The following is a 20,872-nucleotide window of genomic DNA, read 5'->3' as shown; positions in this document are numbered from 1 at the left end:
GGTCGAAAGGCAAGGAAGGGGAGGTGGCCTGATGGGCCTCATACCTTGTGGTTATGAAAGCAAAATTCAACCACAACCACAATTATTTGTTTTTCGCCTCGGCATGGAAGGTGATCAACTCTGTCTTTACGTTTAGGTTAAACCTTCCGGCAACAGAAGGTTCTAGGCACTAGGCCCTAAAGTCGGAACTCGCGACCGCTACGGTCGCAGGTTCGAATCCTGCCTCGGGCATGGATGTGTGTGATGTCCTTAGGTTAGTTAGGTTTAAGTAGTTCTAAGTTCTAGGGGACTGATGAGCTCAGGAGTTAAGTCGCACAGTGCTCAGAGCCATTTGGACCATTTGAACGGAAGGTTGAGGGTAATATGATGTGACTGTCACATGGGTGACACCATGGCAAAAGAAGAAACCAAATTCCTGAGAAGCAAAGGTAGAAGCGTTATCACTGACCAATATCTTTGGTGGACCGGACAGCGCAAATATATCACATAGATGTTTGTGACTGATATTGGTAGTGACCTCCCTACTAGAACATAGCCAAACAAAAGTAGTGAAATCATCAATGGCCCCGTAAATGTATGTGTACCTGAGTACATGGTAACGGACCCAAATAATCAATGAAAATTCTTTCCATGGGACTGTTGGGAGGATTGCAGCAGCCCCTTTCTGAACTGAGGTTTGCTAAGTTACAGGTCTGTCACTGGACGACTAACCATCTAATATCACTATCCTAAAAGGAACTCAACATGCAGATGTGAGCAACTGGTCCAGAACTGACAACCAGCCTGATTTAACAGTGTTCAGTAGTGCTAGTGGTGCTGCTTTGCAACTGGATGAGAACTGTACCGAATTTGAATGTTTTTCAGAATTTTTGAATAATGAGGTGATATAGACAATAACAGTTTAAACAAACAGGTATTGAAGCCTAAAAATGCATTAAATGATTAAGATTATGTGGCGTCAATGGTCGGCAGTGAACATAGATGAAACATAAATGTTTTTCTCTATTATTTTGCGTATGAGTGTAGTGAAGTTACCAAAAATAAGTGACTGTTGGTCAAAGGGTGGACTTCTAAATACTCCATGGGCAAGCAGGATAATGAGTAGAGACATATTTCCTTCCATTTTGTTTATGTTGTTCTTGAATTACAGCACGAAATTCGTAAAGCTAACTCAATCAGGACATGATCGACTGAAAAAAAATAGGGCCCTTTTTCTGTTCTTTTGCCATATGTCTCTTCAGCCGCAAAAGAGGGTTCAGAGTTTATGTTCAAAACAAACCAAATAAATACGGAATCAGACTTTCTGTACTGTGTGACTCAACAAGTTATGCTTTGAATTGTGAAATTTACACAAGCAAACCACACAATGGAGGTAGCTTTGCCTTGTCTTTATTTGGAGATTGCATGGGGATTATTTTGGGAAACCACACTGCATTTACATGGACAGTTCGTACACAGGCCCAGCTGTGTTAAACTATCTGTTGCAGAATAACACTTTAGGTGTAGGTACTGTAAAGCAAAACAGTAAGTGTCTGCCTAATGAAATGAAGACAGTGAAGCTTAAGAATGGGCAAATGATGTTTTGGAGGAAGAAATATTTACTTGCCGTAAAACGAAAGTGAACCAGGTATGTGTACTGTTTTTCAACCCGATATCGAGCAGTTTGGATTCTAACTAGTAAACCAGATGTTGTGATAGACTAAACAACGGTAAAACTGGAGTAGACAGCACTGACCAGCTGCCAAGCTATTATCTTTACTGTCAGAAGACACTGAAATGGTGTGCTTTCTAAGAGTAGTGAAAAAAAGGATTGTGTACAAACAAACAACAAAAAAGACATCTTTGTTGTGCTTCATCAAGACCTTATGTAAACACCTAGCTAGTCATCATTGTGTGTTATGGATTCAGGATTCCAAAGATGGACGAAGTGCACACAGCGTGGTTGGCGAACACATTACAGAAAAGATCTCAGCTACAGCATGTAAACAAAATGCAGCAAAGTTCTGTCAAGTTTCTGCAGAGGACAAAAGTAACTAGGAAAAAAGTAAGAAAATAAAAACGATTGTATTGTAAGCAGTGTGATGGGGATCTATGTGTACCAGACCGTTTATGCTTGATAAGACAAACGATCAAAAGTATGAGTTTTATATAATCGACCAACATTCAGGTATAAACATTTTAGAAAAAATACCATTTAGTTGTACAACAGTATTAAAAAAATGGATTTTCTAACTTTAATGCAAGTGATTTACTGTGTTTATGTTTTCGTCATGACTTCCTCAAAAACTCCAAGAAATTGATTGGAACCTGTTTAAATATATCAGTGTGGAGAACGTTAAACCGCATAACTCCAGTGCTAAAGAAGAGTGTTTCCAACGATTCCACCCCATTGTTACGCGCTCCACATAGCCTTTACCGTTGGGACTGAATTCTCTTGCAACCTAAATGGTCCAGAGTAACACCTTCACATAAGTACCCATGTCACCAAGAATGAATGTTCCTCATTATTTACTGTGCCAAGAAAGCAACAGTATATCTCTACATACGTCCTTACAGCGTATCGTTTTATTGGGTATAATCTTCCATTTGGGTTTTGACGTACACTTATTTTGATTCATTTTATCCTACTTCCTACTCTTGCACTAAAGTACTATATGCCAAACTTCACAGCATTCAACACATTGCTGCTGGTTGAACTGCTTCATTATGTGCCCCCCTCCCCGTCCACATCTGTAACACTGACGTCAGGGAAGACATCACATTTACTGGGCTCCTGCGTTGCAGTTCAGCTACGTGGCAATCCTCAAAGCCGATGACAAGTCACTGGGATATTCTATCTTCACCTGTCGTGACGTATCCGCCGAAATACTCATTATGAATATGACCAAGGCCATATTCTCGGCTTCCCGCAAGAAGATTACATCTCCCTCTGCGTTGTGCATCGATTCGTATGTCTGCGAGTTCACTTTACGAAATCTATTGTAGAATGCCTCTACCTATCTACTATGCTTCTGTATTGATCCAATGAGTCTGTTCATGAGCAACCTACTCTGCTTACGACATCGATGAACGAGCCCTTAGCCAGCTGGGCAAATAGCTGTACCTTACTTAGAATTTCACGGTTTATGACATACGCTTTAGCGTCACCCCTTATGTAACTTACCTCATACACGCAAGTTTCCACAGACTAACCCACTAACTTAACTGCAGCCCTCACATAATCAACAAAATGCTGTGGTGTACTTCCAAAACAACGCACAACAAGAGTGGGTATAATAGTATCAAGAGACTTGTATCTTCTCTAAGGTCTTGGTTTCATCTCCTTAAAGTTTTCTTAGTCCACCCGCGTTCTGCAACGCTTAAAATTCCTTCTTCGAGTTCTCAATACTCCGGTTCTGTTCTATTTTGTGTTGCAAAATAATTACACTGATAGTTAATTCCACTAATTTTTTTCTACGTATAATGCCCCAGAGCGACTCACTGCACTGCTTTGTTTCGAGTCCATCATCCTACAAATATCACAAGTTTTCGGCACTACCCTCCTGCAAGCCAATTCATGACCTGGTAAACTACAGTACTGGCACTTAGTCAGCTGTAAATATTCCTCTCTATAGCTATAAGTGTGACAGATGTATAGGTGCCTGTGGTCTAAACTACTTCAATTTTAACTTCATATGAATATCTTGTTGACTCAACATAGCTTTAAAATAAAAGAAAAAAGAAAACATGACAACAAAAACTGGTCACTCGCTGAACTGCATCACGACATATGACGTTGATATAATAAACTGGAACGCCTACAGCCGTCCTTACGACATTGTATGACTGTCAGTTTCGGTGCTTCAGTGCACCATTTTTAGGCCTTAGATGACGCTGAGGAGGCTAACTACAATCGTATACACGATTCATCATTGACCAACTTATTCGAACTGGTTTTTCTAGACTGCCTGTGACAACGATGTTGTATCTCCAACCATCAACTACCAATTGACTGCAGAACCATTTAAAATATAACTTCCAAGGTCATGAGTCAGCGAATTCTCCAAGTGAATAGCCGAAATCCCTCAAACTTCCTCTCAGAGGGATGGACATGTCGAAGAGGGCTACTGATGTGCAGGCATGGTTCTTCTATGCCAGCGTCAACCGACGTGAACAGCTCCTAATTGTAATGGTTCGCTGGACGTGGATTCAGGCTGGTCGAGTGGAGGTGCCGTGGTGAGGATGTGTGTCAGGCCCAAGACGTCAATGAGAACGCATTAAATTAATATCCAATTTTTGATAAGAATCTCCTCCTGAATGCGCCCTTGAAACAACCGTCCCGCGTTCACGTCGCAGAATCTCGCTGAATGGTGCGTAGCGTCTGTCCTGGAATCTGCAGTCGTAGCCCCTGGTGTTGCCTGCGGTCATTTCGGCGGCCTCGTGCAATGTGGAGTATCGATCAATGTAACCCACATCTTTGAGTGACTGTGGACGTCTGCCAACTACTCAGTCGCTCTCGTTGAGCGTAGTTGCACATAGGCTTGCCCCCAGAAATTCGGCTGGCTAGGGTGGCCGAACGGTTCTAGGCGCTACAGTCTGGAATCGCGCGATCGCTACGGTCGCAGGTTCGAATTCTGCCTCGGGCATGGATGTGTGTGATGTCCTTAGGTTAGTTAAGTTTAAGTAGTTCTAGGTTCTAGGGGACTGATGATCTCAGCAGTTAAGTTCCATAGTGCTCAGAGCCATTTGAACCAGAAATTCGCATACCTCCGAGGACTGTGGTCATGATGTTCAGAAGGCGGAAGACCCAAAAGCGACATGGAGGACAGCCTGAGAGGCCGTCCCAGAATACAGCCAGTAAGACAGTATCCGCACTGCCAAAGAGGGGTGGCCCCAGGTGATCTCCTCCCAAGTCGAACAGCTTGTAACAGGACAGAATAGTTCTGTCGGATTGTCTAGTTCATCATCCTTATAAGATCTGCGTGGCCCTCATCTTCAGTCGTGGTCGGCATGAATGGCAGCTCCCGGAGTTGAAGTCGCCCCCACTCCAACCGCCACTCCCCTAACTCCCAGACGTATGCAGACTGCTGGAAGTAGACTCCAAATTGGACACAGTTCGTTGTATGTTAACAGGTCATCCTGCAACTAACGGAGGTGGCCTTCCGTCGGTATCAGTGACGCAAACAGAATGACAAGACTATGATGTGTGTGTGTGTGTGAAAGGAAGGGCAATGCTGTATAGTGGTTGACAAAGTGGTTCCCCTGTATGGGTGACGAAATGTACTCCAGTTTTACAAGCCTGTCTTCTTCCTCCTGGAATAATGTTTAATTTGAAAGCTACAGAATGTTATTTTATGGAAGGTTAGCAACCTGGAAGGTGATCGTGCATAGAATCTATGTGTAGTAATGCCAAGCAGCCCTGTTAACAATACTGTTCTGCCTTCTTTGTAATGATATCATAATGCTGATTCAGGTGTTGCCGAGGGCTCTCTCGCAGTCTGTGGAAGTGTGCTGCTTGACTGTGTTCTGGTTCCCAAGAAGGTTTACACTTGTTACACATCCAATGCATATCGGGCATGCGGGGTACACCTGGATGTCATTCCAGACAACTCAAAAATTTTATTTCTCCATCTAATTCTATTTTTTTGTGCAATCATATTGGCTATAAAAATAGTAGGTATGACTGATAGTTGGAAGTGATATAAACAAAGCCACTTAAAACAGAACATGAAACATACATTAATTGCTGTTACGTCACCACCTACAGAATGTTGACGTGCTATAGATGCATTACACTTCTTAATGTATCATGCAATTTGTTCTTTGTCATCGTATTTGTGACTGGTGTGACTAACAGTCCTATATTCCAGTTCTAATATGCCAGTGCCTACTTACAATACATATTAGTGAACACACGCAGGCATTTTGTTTCTAGACATTGTATCCGACTTCAGATACAAACAACGTACAACTTAAAATAAGGACTCAGTTATATCTTACCTGCAGATAGTTCCTGATCAGTATCATTCTGACCTATTGTTTATTGCCTAAAGCCATTTATATGAGTTCCATTGCCTGCAAACATTAGTTTTTAACATCTGGAAATGATGGAGGGTGATGCTCTATTATGGGAAAACAACAGAACCACTAAAATTGCGTTGCCACATCATCTGAGAAGAAAACGATGTGTTAGACATCCCTGTAAAAAATGGATTGAAACCTTTCAGGATGGAAGGGCCAGTGGGTCGAATCCTTACTATCAGTGATGATGATGATGATGATGATGATGATGCTGGTAGTGTTGATGAGTTCTAGCTTCTCACAGATGCTTCTCGGTTGATGTTTTGTTGCAGTGATCACAATATTAATTTTTGCCATAATATTTCCGCTGCTGGACTAACTTGAATACATTGGTATATCTTCTGTTTCGATTTACAACATTTCACGTCAAGAGTTTATCTCATTGTCTTGTTACAATTTGTTATTATTGAACCATATTTCCTTAATTTATTGTTGTAATAAACTGACTTTGACTGTAGTGACAATCCGAAGAATGTTAATCTCAGTTGTCAACCAGACGAACCAATTATAATTCGAGTTTGTTGCAGCAGAAATTAGCTACCTCATTTCAACTCACCCGTAGCAGCAAAAGAAGTGTTGGAACGCAACTGACGTTGAGTTTTGATACTGATTACACTGTTGTCCACCATTTGCAATAATCATTGAAATAAACTGACGTTCGCTTCCTTTATATGTACTCGCTTAGAGATCTTGTTGGCGAGTTAATAACATTCTAAATCATCACCTTACTTTACAGATCTGAAGATGTCACCCATAATTCTGTACAACCACGACGCCAGTCCTCCATGTTGCCTTGTTCGTCTAGTAGCTGGTGTGATCGGAGTAGATCTCAAAAAAGTGGATGTAAGGGACATCGAAAATGGAATGAAAAATCCTGAAATGATTAAGGTAATCCATGAGTTTTTGTATACATTAACTTCAGTCGGACTCAAATAGTTAAAAAAGCTGTATTCTACCCCAAATTTGATGTAGCTCTGCAAAAAATTTATGGTTCCCTGAGTCATAAAAGTTATCAGAATAATTGTTCATTAGCTCTAATATAATTTTCTTCATCAACATTGTATGAAGTCTGCAATACATATGGAAAAAACAAGTGTTTTCTAACTGAGTGGCCTTAGAATCTGAAGCATGTATACTGAGACACACATCTGGAGACATGTTCTAGGTTACACACGTATGGTTTGCTTTACCGAAGTTATATCTTAAACGGTAACGTAACACTAATCTACCTCACTCGTATACACCATCATTTTTATTTGTTTCGTTTTGGAAAATTAAAGAATCAATGTAAATAAGAGAAAGTGTGTTTCTTTGTTAAATGGATGCCATCGTTTCTTTTTGTTGCAGAAAAACCCACAGCACACTGTTCCTACAATAGACGACAATGGTTTAGTCATTGCTGAGAGGTTGGTACTGATATTATGCGTTGGCATATGAGTAGAGAAAAAATTTTGTCGTCACCATTTATTACACATTTTACCTCTGTGACTCATAATGGAATAAAGTAACTGGTGCGAGAAAGTTGTTCCACAACATGTGACGTATTCAACTGCTGTCTACTTTCACTTCCAGTACGCCTGTACAGTATTCATTTAGGGATCACGATACTGTTGAATGGAGCTTCGATTATCATACCAATTTAATATGATATAATGGTTATTATACTAGCAGATGAGACCTGACGCACGGAAACTTTTTGCGTTACCTCGCTCCGTCCGAGGAAATCTGCACAGTTCCCAAAGATTAAGTTGAGTCAATTTTCAGTGCAGTCTGTCAGAGTAGACCAAAGCATAAGACCAGTTTTATATCGTAGGATGAATGAAATGAAAGCTTCAAAACAATTATAGCAGTAAAAGTTGTCGTTCGCAACCGTTAAATACGTAAGCACTCTGCGAAGAGTATGTCGGATGTGGCAGGATCATTTAGATAAAGAAACACTGGCAAATAACAGGATGGAAACCAGTACATAACTTGCTTCAGGGGTGCGCAGAGTCCTGTTGTTAGATTCCTGCGTAGGAAACGAGTGAAATATTTTGAAATTCATAGCGTAATTAAGGTCGAGAATGTTAGTGGCCTCATGTTCTCAGCAGCATATCTACGAATTCATTCGGAAGTTCACAAACGATGTGAGTCTCTGATTGGTACTCTTCCCTGGGTAGTAGGACATCACGTTTTGAACACATAGAACTCTGCAGCTGCTGAAAGGCAACATAATGGAAAATTGTTGAGTGTCAGTGGATAACACTGCAATATTTGTAAATATTAGTCTTGTTTCAGCATGCTACGGTGGGCACAAAACGAAATGGATTTCTATGTGCAGATATTCTGTTTCAACTTAAAGCGCGACTCCATGATGTCCATGCGATTGTGAAGATAAAGCACTCCGAGTTAGAATATATTTCACATCCATTGTAGTTATTACAAGTAGTAGTTCCATGCCCATATGGCTGAAAATCGGCTCTGATAAGTAGGTGCTCCAAGCGAATTCCTTTATACAGGAATTCAGATTTTTTGTAAATGTAGGCGAAGTTGCATTGAACCTGGAAGATATTGTGTCAGAATGAGGTACAACTTTCAGTGGTACAACTTTTTGCCACATATATACAAAAAGAAAATTATTTTTGAAAAATACTACTTCTTTTGTACTCACCATTGTGATCAAGTGTGGGGCTGCGGCTATACTAGCATTAATTTCAGTAAATTAAACTGCTGCACCTTACAGTAACTTTAAACTGTGATATAGTTAATAGTTCTATGTACTTGCAGTATTCGGTATGTAACGTACATTTTTTTGTGGAACAGCCGGGCAATTGCAATGTACCTAGTTTCCAAATACGCCAAGACCGATTCGCTGTATCCAACTGACTTGCAGAAACGTGTTCTCGTCGATCAGCGACTGTTCTTTGATCAAGATTTGTACAACAGAATACTGGCTGTGTGTGTAAGTATCAAATTCACAGTAATTTTGAAAGTTTCTTTTTGCAATTATTTAGGAGGAAAAACAGCTGTTTCATAAGAAATCAACTCTCTTCCCAATTAAATACATACTTCGTCATAGTGAAAGATTGACAGTGACCGATAATTACTACTATAGATGATATAGACGCTACAAAACCTCTTGCCTTCCAAAGATGTGGCTCTTCAGTTCACATGCTAGGAGGTTTCGCAGTTTCAAAGAAGCATCCGAAACAAAGCGAAGTCGTTTCTCATGTAAACCTCTTGCCTTCCAAAGATGTGGCTCTTAAGTTCACGTGCTAGGAGGTTTCGCAGTTTGAAAGAAGCATCCGAAACAAAGCGAAGTCGTTTCTCATGTACAAGATCGATAGAAGTGAAAGCTATGCTTCCATCCAGTAATGTCCGCCCCGATAGCTGAGTGGTCAGCCTGAAGGACTGCCGTCCTACGGGCCCGTGTGGGATTCCCGGATGGGTAGGGGATTTTCTCCGCTCAGGGACTGAGTGTTGTGCTGTCTTCATCATCATTTCATCCCAATCCTGAGTGCAGATCACTCAATGTGGCGTTGAATGCACCAAGGCGGCCGGACCTGTCCCGCTAGGGGCCTCCCGGCCAGTGACGCCAAACGCTCATTTCTATTTCATCCAGTAACGTTTGAGAAATTCCATACTTCTGACGTTCTGTTATTGGTCTTCAGCTTCAGAGATTTTTGTTTTGGTGACCGTTGCAGTATACATTACAGTTTGTTAATACTGATGCAATACAGTTCAGGTTTTCTAAAAATTTCCTGTTTTTCTTCTTTCGAAACGATGCACTACCCACATTCCAAATACACGTAATCCAGTGATACAGTGAGTCTGCACTATTACAGGTTTCTTAGTAATATTTCTTATGTGTGTATTCTACAACCTTTCATCTATATCGCCTTTTAATAGACTATCCTTCTTCTAGCCTTAAAGTACAAGAAAGATGGATATTTTGCATCAGTTCACAGATTCTTTGCCGTTAACAAACTTATTTTTTTGTAGTGTGTGAATAAAATACATCTTAATATATTTCAAATGACGTAAAGATTGATGTGCAGAAAGGTTATACATTTATTATATCGGTACATATCTACAGTCTTTTAGATAAGACACCGAATACAAGACAGCTAACAGAAATTATTGACAGTTAGTTTGTTCTCTCTCTCTGTCTCTGTCTATCTGTTTGTCTCTCTCTCTAGCTTGTTGCGGAAGCATTTTAATTCAGCAACTATTTTATGATTATGGGTTTTCATTCTGCTCTTTCTGAGATCGCAACCACAGCACATGTATTCAGTGAATTAACACTCAGACATTATATGAATTTCTATTATTATAGCAATAACCGACAGTACTTGGTAGCAAACTCTAAAGGAAACACAGAGACAGTAAAAGATTTCGCTTTTACTAACAGAAACAAGCTTTAGGGAAGATTCCGATTACAATCTCATTCGTACTTTCGTAACAGCCCGAATAATTTGTAGAGCGTTACTTAAGTTTAGTAGTTCCCCTACCTATGTACAACACAACTTTAGTGGTCTCATAATGGGAACATTATTTCACCTGCATCTGACAGTAAAATACCCTCCCTTATTCATAATTGAAAATTCAGGTCAACGCACACTGCATGTTAGTGATGAAGTTTTGTTATGTATAGGCCTCTGAGGTGACATAAGAATATATTTAATTTATTTGGAAATCAACCTTTCACAATTGAACTAAGACTATAAATGTCACAAAAGTTGCACCTTTTTTTGAAATATATTGTTTGCGGGTATGATTGGGAGTAAAATCCAATGATATAATATTTTCACAGCTGTTATACTCTAATAACGGTTTACGAAAGTGTGTACTATTTTCCTTTGTTAGCCACAGACTTCCATCGAATTATTATTTCCCTGTGTCTTCTAAAATGTAATCCATTTTTTGTTTTCGTACATATAACCAATATAACTTTTATTAGTGCGAAGTATTCTAAGCAAACTTTGAAGTTTAGACAAATAACACGCTAAAAGTTTCAATGACATTAATGAAAGCTTAGCACGAAGGGCAGTGAACTGTCCAGGTATGGTCCACCGAATGGCACGTATATCTGTTTTAATTTATTTATCGTACAAAGGTGAAAACAAAATAAACTGGAATTCCTTCTCTGTCCTGTTTAGGGAGGTGTAATACGGCGGTTTTTACTGTTATAAGTTGCCACTACAACATATTTATTCTGAACATCTGACCACTTTCATGTGTCAGCGTCAGCAAAGCTTGCTTTCGTAATCATGTAGTCACTTGTTCATCAGTTACACTGTTGTGACCGAACAACGTGAAAACATTACGTTTTATCTCAAATATCATTAGAGATTGTGAGACATGGTGTACGGGTATTACCTAGAAAACAAGGAACAGTTGAGTCAAAGGAAGACTGATACACTACCAAAAGTGAAGAAAATATACAGGTTACAACAAACAGCTAAACTTATTTGGTGAAGCACCGTGTAAAGAAACGATTGGCAATTTGTATACCCAAGTATTCGCAGTTGCGGTACTCTCCCAGAGAAACAGGAATCAGTGTTAGGTCATTATTGATCAAAAGCATAATGAAAATGGTTTAGTACAAATACTTCTATCATGGTGTGAATTCTTGTTACATTTTCTCGTTCCCAAGAAGGTCAAAGGTATTTTTAGGACGCACAGGTGGTGATCCAAATATCGCCCACTACGTGAAACAGCGCTGTATAAACCGGCACCCGAAACAACTTACCATTTTGGCCGTGCGGAGTGGCCGCGCGGTTTGAGGAGCTATGTCACGGATTGCGCGGCTCCTCCCGCCGGAGGTTCGGGTCCTCCCTCGGGCATGGGTGTGTGTGTTGTTCTTAGCGTGTTAGTTTAAGTAGCGTGTAAGCCTAGAGACTGATGACCTCAGCAGTTTGGTCCCTTAGGAATTCACCAACGATTTTGTTTGGATGCAACTTGGTCAAATGATTCGAAACAGTGTGTAACAGAGGAATTCGACATGAGACTTCATCGCAGCAGCCTTTCTACGCTCTGGAAATGATCTGTTTCTACTCTTGAGATCCGTAATGCAAACCTCACTGGTCCACCAGGCCGCAAAAATACGCAGTGAAGAGACGCAGACTGGAAGATTCATTCGGAAAACCACTCTGCCATTTCCGTCAAAATGATAATCCAGAAAGCGTGCAGGGGAGTCAGTTTGATTACAAATCTGGAGTCGAATTCTGAAAGGGCAAGGAACAAACCTCCATCCAACCACACACACTGAGAATTTCTGAAGTTTTTCTGAAAGAAACTTTTTCTTCTAAGCACAGAGTGGTGCTTTACACTAATATCGACACTGATGCGAGGCTAAACTTGAATGTTCGTACTTTCAAGAGAGTCGCTACGAAACTTAAACAGAAAGACACAATAAGAGTTACTGGTAGGTTTCTAGGAGGATTTCTGGGATATCTTAGTTAATGAAAGGTTTTTCAGGAGTCTTAATTTCCTCATCTGTACCACTCTTCCATATAAGCTGCCGTCTGTGAAAGTTGAGGAGAAGTTTTAACAGCATACAGTAGTGCGGAGTAGCATTCATCCCCTCGACTATCTCTAGCCTAGTTTCAGTGAGGAATGTTGTACGCATATAGACATACCATTTCTTTCAGTTGAAACTAACTCTTGGCTTTAGTATCACGTACTGATACCACCGATGTGGCAGTTTGGTTTGATAAATACAGTTCGTGGCGTACAGTAATGTTCCTCCGCAGCCCAGCAAGTATTAGCTTACTTTCATAATCGCGAGGTCTCTGACTCGAAACCCGTTTGCAGTGCGATTTTTTTTTTTCATTCCCAGGAATTCTAACACCAGATATGTGCGATACGCGACAAGTCTGTTTGATGACGAAGAACCTTTTGTGCATGTAAATCAAGTTTGATTTACAACAGACGCACTGAAAATAACCTTGCACATGCAAAAAATCGGCTTTCATTGCACCTGCTGTATGTTGCAATAATTATTGTTTTCCGTGGTTCTGTGATCGGCATCAAAATCTCCATAGGTTGCACATTATACATTTCACAAATCTAAATACAATAATATCAGGAAAATATACTGATTTGACTGAAACTTATGGATCCCGTTTTTATATCCAATCTCCTTACTAAAAAATGTATATTCCCCTTTTTCCAAAATAAAGATTACGAACTTAATAAATGAATCATTATATATTGACAATTTGCACAGTCATAATAAATCTAATGTTAAAATTACATGGGGATGGAAAAAGATATTTACCTGCAGTAAGATTCGATCCAGTGGCCTCTCATGTATGAAACTAAGCTCTTACTTGTTTGGCTGCAGACTACTTGACCAACAGCAATCATACAAAGTACATAAGAAAGCCTAAGATTTTCACACTCGTTTTTCTCGAAAACGGTTGAGAGTTGCGTCTCTCTCTGGTTGAATGTGTTGAAGTGCGAATCTTGCTTTGCACACCCTGTCGGTATGAATGAAATCGCTGAAGGAAAGTTCGTATGGTCCCCTATTTAGGTAAATGCTGATAACTTGCCCAAAGGAGCTTTAGCTGAGCTAGTCTCATATCACCTCAAAGTCATTGAGAAGTACATCACCACCATTACTTACTATTTCGATTAAACATCGTACAACAGTGTGAGAGATTAGTAGTATCACTTTAAAAGAAACAAACGACTAAAATAATCCCTAGCATTTGTATCTTTCTTGTTGTATAGTGCTGAGTGTTACTCTTCTGAGTTATGTATTCTCTTGAAAACCTAAATACAGACAACACTTTAAACACTGTTACGTTTTTCATACCTTTCCCATAGGCACCACTATTCTATGGCAAACCTGTGCCTCAGAGCGACGCCGACAAGATGAAAGGTGGTTTAGACACCTTAAGCAGGATGCTGGACGGCAAACAGTGGCTAGCAGGAGACAACGTAACACTTGCCGATTACGCAGTTGCTGTATCTTTGGCAACGCTAGAGGTAACCATTGGATTTGGAACATTATCTTATATATAAACATAGGCTTCCTCGGCCATTGTAAGAGACAAAAAAAAATTTTTTCTGGGCTTGTAACCGCTTTGCCATTATGTAAGACTAGCGACGTTTCGATCACTGTTGCAAGTGGCCTTCTTAATCTCTAATATGAGATACTGTGGTTCTCAATGAAATAGATAATGAAATAGATACTGTATGTCTTGTAACAGTCACGGAACTTGTCTTGCTTACAAAAACACGCTGAAGAAGCTCACTTGCAACAGTGACCGAAACGTCGGTAGTTTTACATAATGACAATGCGGTCACAAACGCAGAAAATTTTTATTGAACATTACCTTGTTTAAACAGAGGATGATGAAAGATATTACTTGTAACTGGAAAGCTAAATAAGTGTGTGAAAGATCTGTTGAAGTTTTAAATTCATGATAAATTTAACTGACTACCTCTGTCAATAAATAACGTAGTTATCTCGTTGTTTCATACATCAGATGTTTAAGAAAAAACTTTACTTATATTGAAAAATTAATTTAGCTTCTGTGCATGTAACGTCAATTCATTTTTCGGATCGTTTTTGTAATGATTGAAGTGTCATATGCGACTACTATTTACATTAACAACATAAGTATTGGGCCACTAGTTTAGAGGTTTAAATATTTATCTATTTAACATGATAAATTAAGATAAATCTGGCCCTCCAAGCACGCACTCTACGTATTGTATATTACATTAATTACTATAAGCATGTTATTAATTACATATGATATAGAATCTAACATGTTGAAGGAATTGTGACATAAATAGAACAAAACAGGGTTTACATTCGTTTGTGAAACGTACAGCTATAAAGACAAATTAGAAGCTGTTAGATTTCAACTGTAAGCAGTAGCGGACAGTACTGAAGGAGGGAGAGACAGAGGAATGTTGTAAAACACAACTAATATAAAAAGAGAAAAAGTGACATGACACTGAAAAATGAAAAGTGAAGGAAATGTAACTGGGTGAACAGGGGAGCAGGTAATTTACCATTTAACAAAGGGAAACTTGCAATATATATTTTTTAGAAAAAAGTTATAAAATTCACAGACGGAACTCAAGGAAATTTCTATGTTACGAATGGGTGTAGCCCAGATACTAGATAAGTGAGACCTTGTGTTTCGATAACGACGAGAAGTGAGTCACTTAATCTCTGATGAGAGATACTGCGGTTCTCAATGAAGTAGATACTGTATGTCGTGCAACAGTCACGTAACATGTCCAGATTCAGCCATATAAACGAATCTTATGACGACTATCATGGCCAAATACATGGATGTTACCAGATGCACGCACAGAAGCCTTCATTTTTAGTACTAACCATCCAGAATTTTCGTGGTATGGTGGACTACACAGCAATAGTGTACCTTCGGTATGACAAGTGACTGCACATGTTTACGATTCACACCCCGAGGAAACGCAGTCAGAAATTTCAGGGAGATATCTGAAGTTTTCCTTCATGTTATGGTACTTCGTTATTGTCGACACATTTTGGAAGGTTGGTTTGTGGGATTGAAGGGACCAGACTGTTAGGGCCATTGGTCCCACGACACATTTTAAATGGAACCATCATACAGTGTAATTTCTGTAGTACTTTCTACGCTGATTCTCGTATAGTCTGACAGCTACTAAACACTTATGAGGAGAACAGACTTAGTGAAAAACAGCTACACATTTATTAACCTTGTGTCTGAAAGCTACTGAATCAGTTATACAGAGTGATTCCGCCATATTCTTACAAACATTTAGGGGTGATGGAGAAGAGTAATCGTTTCACTTTGAGTTAATCAATCAGGGTCCGGAAACGACCATTAGCGAAAATCATTCTCATGCCATTGAAAGGGCTTTACTGCTGTTGCTAAGATGGTGCGGCGGGTAACTTGTAAGGCGTGAACCAAACAGGAAAAAAATAGCTGGTAAATATGGGTTCTAAATTGCATACCTTAAGAGCATTGGACACCTGTTCAGTAGCGCCGATGAAGAAGTACGGTATGCATTTTAGAATCCATGATTTTGTTCTATACAGCTACATCTGAAAGTTGCCTAACCTACAATCTTAACAACTACAGTAACTACACATTTATTCCACTGTCAGGGGAATCAAAACGACTTTCGGCTATGTCTTTCGACTTGATCCTTTCCACACCAGTGTCCCTTTCCTCGTAATGATACGTTTACCCTTCTTCGTCATCCTTGAAAGTCCGCGACATCATCACGGAATCATCCTGTGGTTGAACTGTGTGACGACGAATAATACCACTCTATAAAACCACCACAGCAGGTCCTAAGCGACGGACCGAATACACGTCCAGGACAAGAAAGGCCCTCAAAAACTCCGCACGCCCATGAAAGTGTAAGACTGCAGCACGCCCGAGTAATCCGATACGTTGTTGTTGTTTACTTGTCCTAGACCCAGAGAGCCGTCCATCGCCAAGTTGTTGTTGCTCAGGCCATAAACACAGCTCCCGCCAGCACATTGCTATCCATTCCTCTAGGACATCCAGCTCTTCTCTTGCAGGCTAGAAAGCGGCGACTAACTGGAAAAGCAGCACGTGGGCGACAATGTCGGCGTCATACGATAGGTAATCGGTATGCCGAATAAGGCCACAAAAATACACCCACGAAAATGAAAAATGGTGGGATAAATGTATCTTACATTTTTTGCAGCGGAAACACATTATCTTATTGTTTACGTGCGAATGGGAGTATTACATTCCAACGAATCACATCCCTTTCATATTTCGATCCATCTGCTGTTTCAACGCTGTGACTTTCGTCAATAAGTGACATCAACGAAAACTCCAAAGCGATGCGGCGTTTCTATGTAACATTTTATTTACAGATGAAGCCTCGTTTACAAACTTTGGGTAAAAAAAAGTTCGCAAGACACTGAGGTGACAAAACTGATGGGATAATTCACACTACCACGTCGTACACCTTCTCTTGCACGGTGTAGTACAGAAACCCGACTTGGCATGGACTCAACAAGTCTCTGGAAGTTCTCTGCAGAAATATTGAGCCGCCAAAGTCGTCCATAATTGCGGATTTGTTGCCAACGCAGGATTTGCTGCACGAACTGATCTGGATTATGTCCTGTAGATGTTCGATCGGGCTCTTGTCGGGTGATCTGGGTAGCCAGATCACATACGCTCGTAGTGTCCAGAATGTTCTCCAAACCAATCTCGAACAACTGTGGCCTGGTAACGTGGCGTGTTGTCATCCATAAAAATCAAATCATTGTTTGGCCTCCAAGTAGTCCAGTATAACGATTTCCAGTCGGTTTAGTTGGACCAGACGACCAAGTCCATTCCACGTAAACATAGCTAACACCATTATGGAGCCACAACCAGCTTTCACTGTGCCTTGTTGACAACTTGGGTCCATGACTTCGAGGAGCCTGCGCCACGCTAGAATCTTACTGGCAGCTCTCACTAAATGAAATCGCGGCTCATCTCACCAGGCCACGGTTTTCCAGTCGTCTATGGTCCAACCGATATGGGCTCAATGCAGAAGAGGCGTTGCAGGCGATGTCGCACTGTTAGCAAAGGCATTCGCGTCAATCGTGTGCTGCCATAGCCCATTAACGCCACATTTTGCCGCGCTGTTATGACGGATATGTTCATCGTACGCCAAAAATTGATTTTTGCGGTTAATTCACACAGTATTGCTTGTCCATTAGTACTGCCAAACCCACGAAAGTGCCGTTGCTCAGGGTCAGGAAGTGAAGGCCGTCGGCCCACGCGTTGTCTGTGGTGTGAGGTAATCCCAGAAATTTGTTATTCTCGGCACACTCTTGACTCTGTGCATCCCGGAATACTGAATTCCGTTCCGACATCCAAAATGGAATGTCCCATGCGTCTACCTCCTACTATCATTCCATGTTCAAAGTTAATTCTCATCGTGCGGCCATAATCACGTCGGAAACCTTTTCACATGAATCACCTGAGTACAGCTGACAGCTCTGCCAGTGTATTGCCGTTTTATACCTAGCGTTTGCGACACTGCCGCCACCTGTACGTGCGCTATCGCTATCCCATGACTTTTGTTACGTCAGTGTATAGCCTACTGTTCTGTTGAAACTATACACTGGCTGAGAGAAGTCGACCAGCGATTACTTGTGGCATCACCCGTCGATACGAAAAGATAGTTGTTTGTCGATTCCTCTCAGCTAGTGTGCCTTATAAAACAGCTCTCTGTTTTATTAACCCATTTTAATAAGACACAAATATCTACTGATCCTAAGGAATATTCTTCCACAAGTATCTCGTTGTACATAAAGAAACGTGTTCGGTACCAAAATGATGATTATCCCGTCCATGTGTGAGAGATATTGAGAGACTTCCTTAACAGAACATTTGAATGTCATGAGATCGTTCTTTTGGGAGACAAAATGACATGCACATTTATCATATTTATCACTTCTCGGGTTTTATGTATGAAGAAAAGTAAAACAAGAGCTCTACCAGAAAATTCCGATGGCTTCCGAAGAGATGAAATGCTGTGTAATACGTCCCTATAAACTGGTATGCCCAGTAGAAATTCAACATAAGTAGAATATCGAGTCGGTTCTGGTGCAGACAGGCCTCGTACGATGGGTCACCACCCATACCCATCGGGAAATTAATACCAAGGTCACTAAGTAACGTGATACGTACGACGTCTACTCACGCCTATTTGGCAACTGTGTGACATAAAAATTGTAGGAAATGAAGGTCACTGTGCAGGTTCTAGCTCCAAAACCAAGGTCGTCATCATCCTCTTCCCCTACCCTTTCTCTCACAAGGACAACCAGTCCCCCTCCCCTCCTTTCATTAGTATTCCAGTTTTGTGAGTTTCGTCATTCAGGTACTGTGTGTCATATTGAGAACATCAGATTCACTGCCTCTTACGCAAAACAAAAGAATAGCATGACTGTCACATTCGAGCGTAAGTATTAGTCCATCCATCTTTATCTACCCATTCCTCTACACAAATTGTGTGACAGAAAAATGGTAATAAATATTACATTATTTATGACGTAAGACACTTTGACTTTACAGCGCACGACTACAAAACAGCAGGAATTTCAAAGTGGTACCGTGTCCTATTTGCTGAATTACTATATTTAATGACGTTATTGCATTTTCTGTAAGAACTCCAATGTATTACCACTTTACATTGCTATTAACAATTTTATTACCTTTTTTGACTGATTCTGTCACACATTTGAAGATCGTCAGCCAAAGATGCATGTAAATACGGGACTTTCAATGTTTAACAGTTACCACAGTGTGTTACTTTAACAAGCAGATTGATATCCCACATTAAACAATTAGGACAGTGTGATATTTTAACAAATACATCAGTATCCAATGTTAAACAATTAGCACACTGCAACAAATACTACCATGCTAGCCGACCGTTGTGGCCGTGCGGTTCTAGGCGCTTCAGTCTGGAACCGCGTGACCGCTATGGTCGCAGGTTCGAATCCTGTCTCGGGCATGGATGTGTGTGATGTCCTTAGGTTAGTTAGGTTTAAGCAGTTCCAAGCTCTAGGGGTCTGATGATCACAGATGTTAAGTCCCATAATGCTCAGAGCCATTTGAACGACTGCCATGCTATGTATGGAGTTTATCAGGGACTCATTCTTGCATTATTGATGGATCAGGTTGACTAATCTGACACTAAGTTTACAGTCTGACACTAAGTTTACAGCTGGCTTTGAATCGGTGGTGAAAAATAGCAGCAGTGATAGTCCCACACACAACACATCGTTAAATTTACGTTGTAAGCAAGTACCCCTGCCAACAGACGACGGGAAGAAAATAGACATGCACTTTATTAAAGAAAACAAACTAAAAAAGCTACGAGTATGAGTCCTACATATAATTTTCTGCGCAATTTTTGCGAATCTTGCCGCAGCACCGCGCTCTGTGGTGGTCAGGAGTTACTGCTGAGACGGCCCACTGATGCCAGAAGCCAGACGCCACCTACGCCAGGAGCTGGATCCGCAACTACAGCCGACAGGCCTAAACTTGCCTGGGACAACCACCAGCTAGCAGATTGGCCTACGCACATGATAGACGACAGAGAGGTCGAGAGGGATAGGCAGATAGATTGATAGATATACAGGGTGGAGAAAAGTTGTATCACTAAATTTAACCCTGGGTAGCTGAGGTCAGTAGGCACCAAAATTACTAATGTTGTGTAGGTCTACAAATCACCACTTTTAAACCATGGGAACATGACGCCACAAGCTCCGATTGGCCGAGGATTGCCCTTTTGCCGAATCCTTTGGGCAACGCATGACCGCGAATGCTTTGCTTGCCAGAGAGCTTTGTACCCAAGGCGGCCCCCGCACTCTCGGTGGTTGGTCGCCAGCCTTTCACTCTGGAGACCTGAGCGCGGATCAACCAGGGTCCCGACACATCCATTTGTTTGATGATTAGACGTACTGAGAACAAACCCGACAACAACTGTTAGTTCGTGTACAGAAAGCCTTTTACAAATTGTGCCGGCCCTTTTGGTAGCTAGGTTCAAATGGCTCTGAGCACTATGGGACTTAATTTCTGAGTCATCAGTCCCCTAGAACTTAGAACTACTTAAACCGAACTAAGGACATCACACACATCCATGCCCCAGGCAGGATTCGAACCTGCGACCGCAGCGGTCGCGCGGTTCCAGAATGTAGCGCCTAGAACCGCTCGGCCACCTTGGCCGCCTGGCAGCTAGGACATTGCTTACTTAAAGCAGGTGCTCGAACTGGCGACCCTCTGACGCGACACAGGCTTGGTAACGTCGAACGGTGTTT

At 41.0% G+C, this 20,872-nt stretch overlaps 1 protein-coding gene across 2 annotated transcripts in view; it reads left to right on the top strand.

The window, feature by feature from the left end:
* The window catches only part of LOC126336889 (glutathione S-transferase D7-like), a 75,443-nt gene that overhangs the window by 47,898 nt on the left and 6,673 nt on the right, over positions 1 to 20,872 (top strand). For both annotated transcript variants that reach the window (XM_050000999.1, XM_050001001.1), the window contains 4 exons: positions 6,797 to 6,948; positions 7,408 to 7,466; positions 8,863 to 9,001; positions 13,873 to 14,034. In XM_050000999.1, coding sequence (XP_049856956.1) covers positions 6,805 to 6,948; positions 7,408 to 7,466; positions 8,863 to 9,001; positions 13,873 to 14,034 — 504 coding nt within the window. In that variant the 5' untranslated portion in view covers positions 6,797 to 6,804. The remainder of the gene's footprint in view (positions 1 to 6,796; positions 6,949 to 7,407; positions 7,467 to 8,862; positions 9,002 to 13,872; positions 14,035 to 20,872) is intronic.

Source organism: Schistocerca gregaria, chromosome 2 (genome assembly GCF_023897955.1).
Source record: "Schistocerca gregaria isolate iqSchGreg1 chromosome 2, iqSchGreg1.2, whole genome shotgun sequence".
NCBI lineage: Eukaryota > Metazoa > Arthropoda > Insecta > Orthoptera > Acrididae > Schistocerca > Schistocerca gregaria.
Note: the sequence above shows the minus strand (reverse complement) of the source record. Positions and strands in the feature narration are given on the sequence as shown.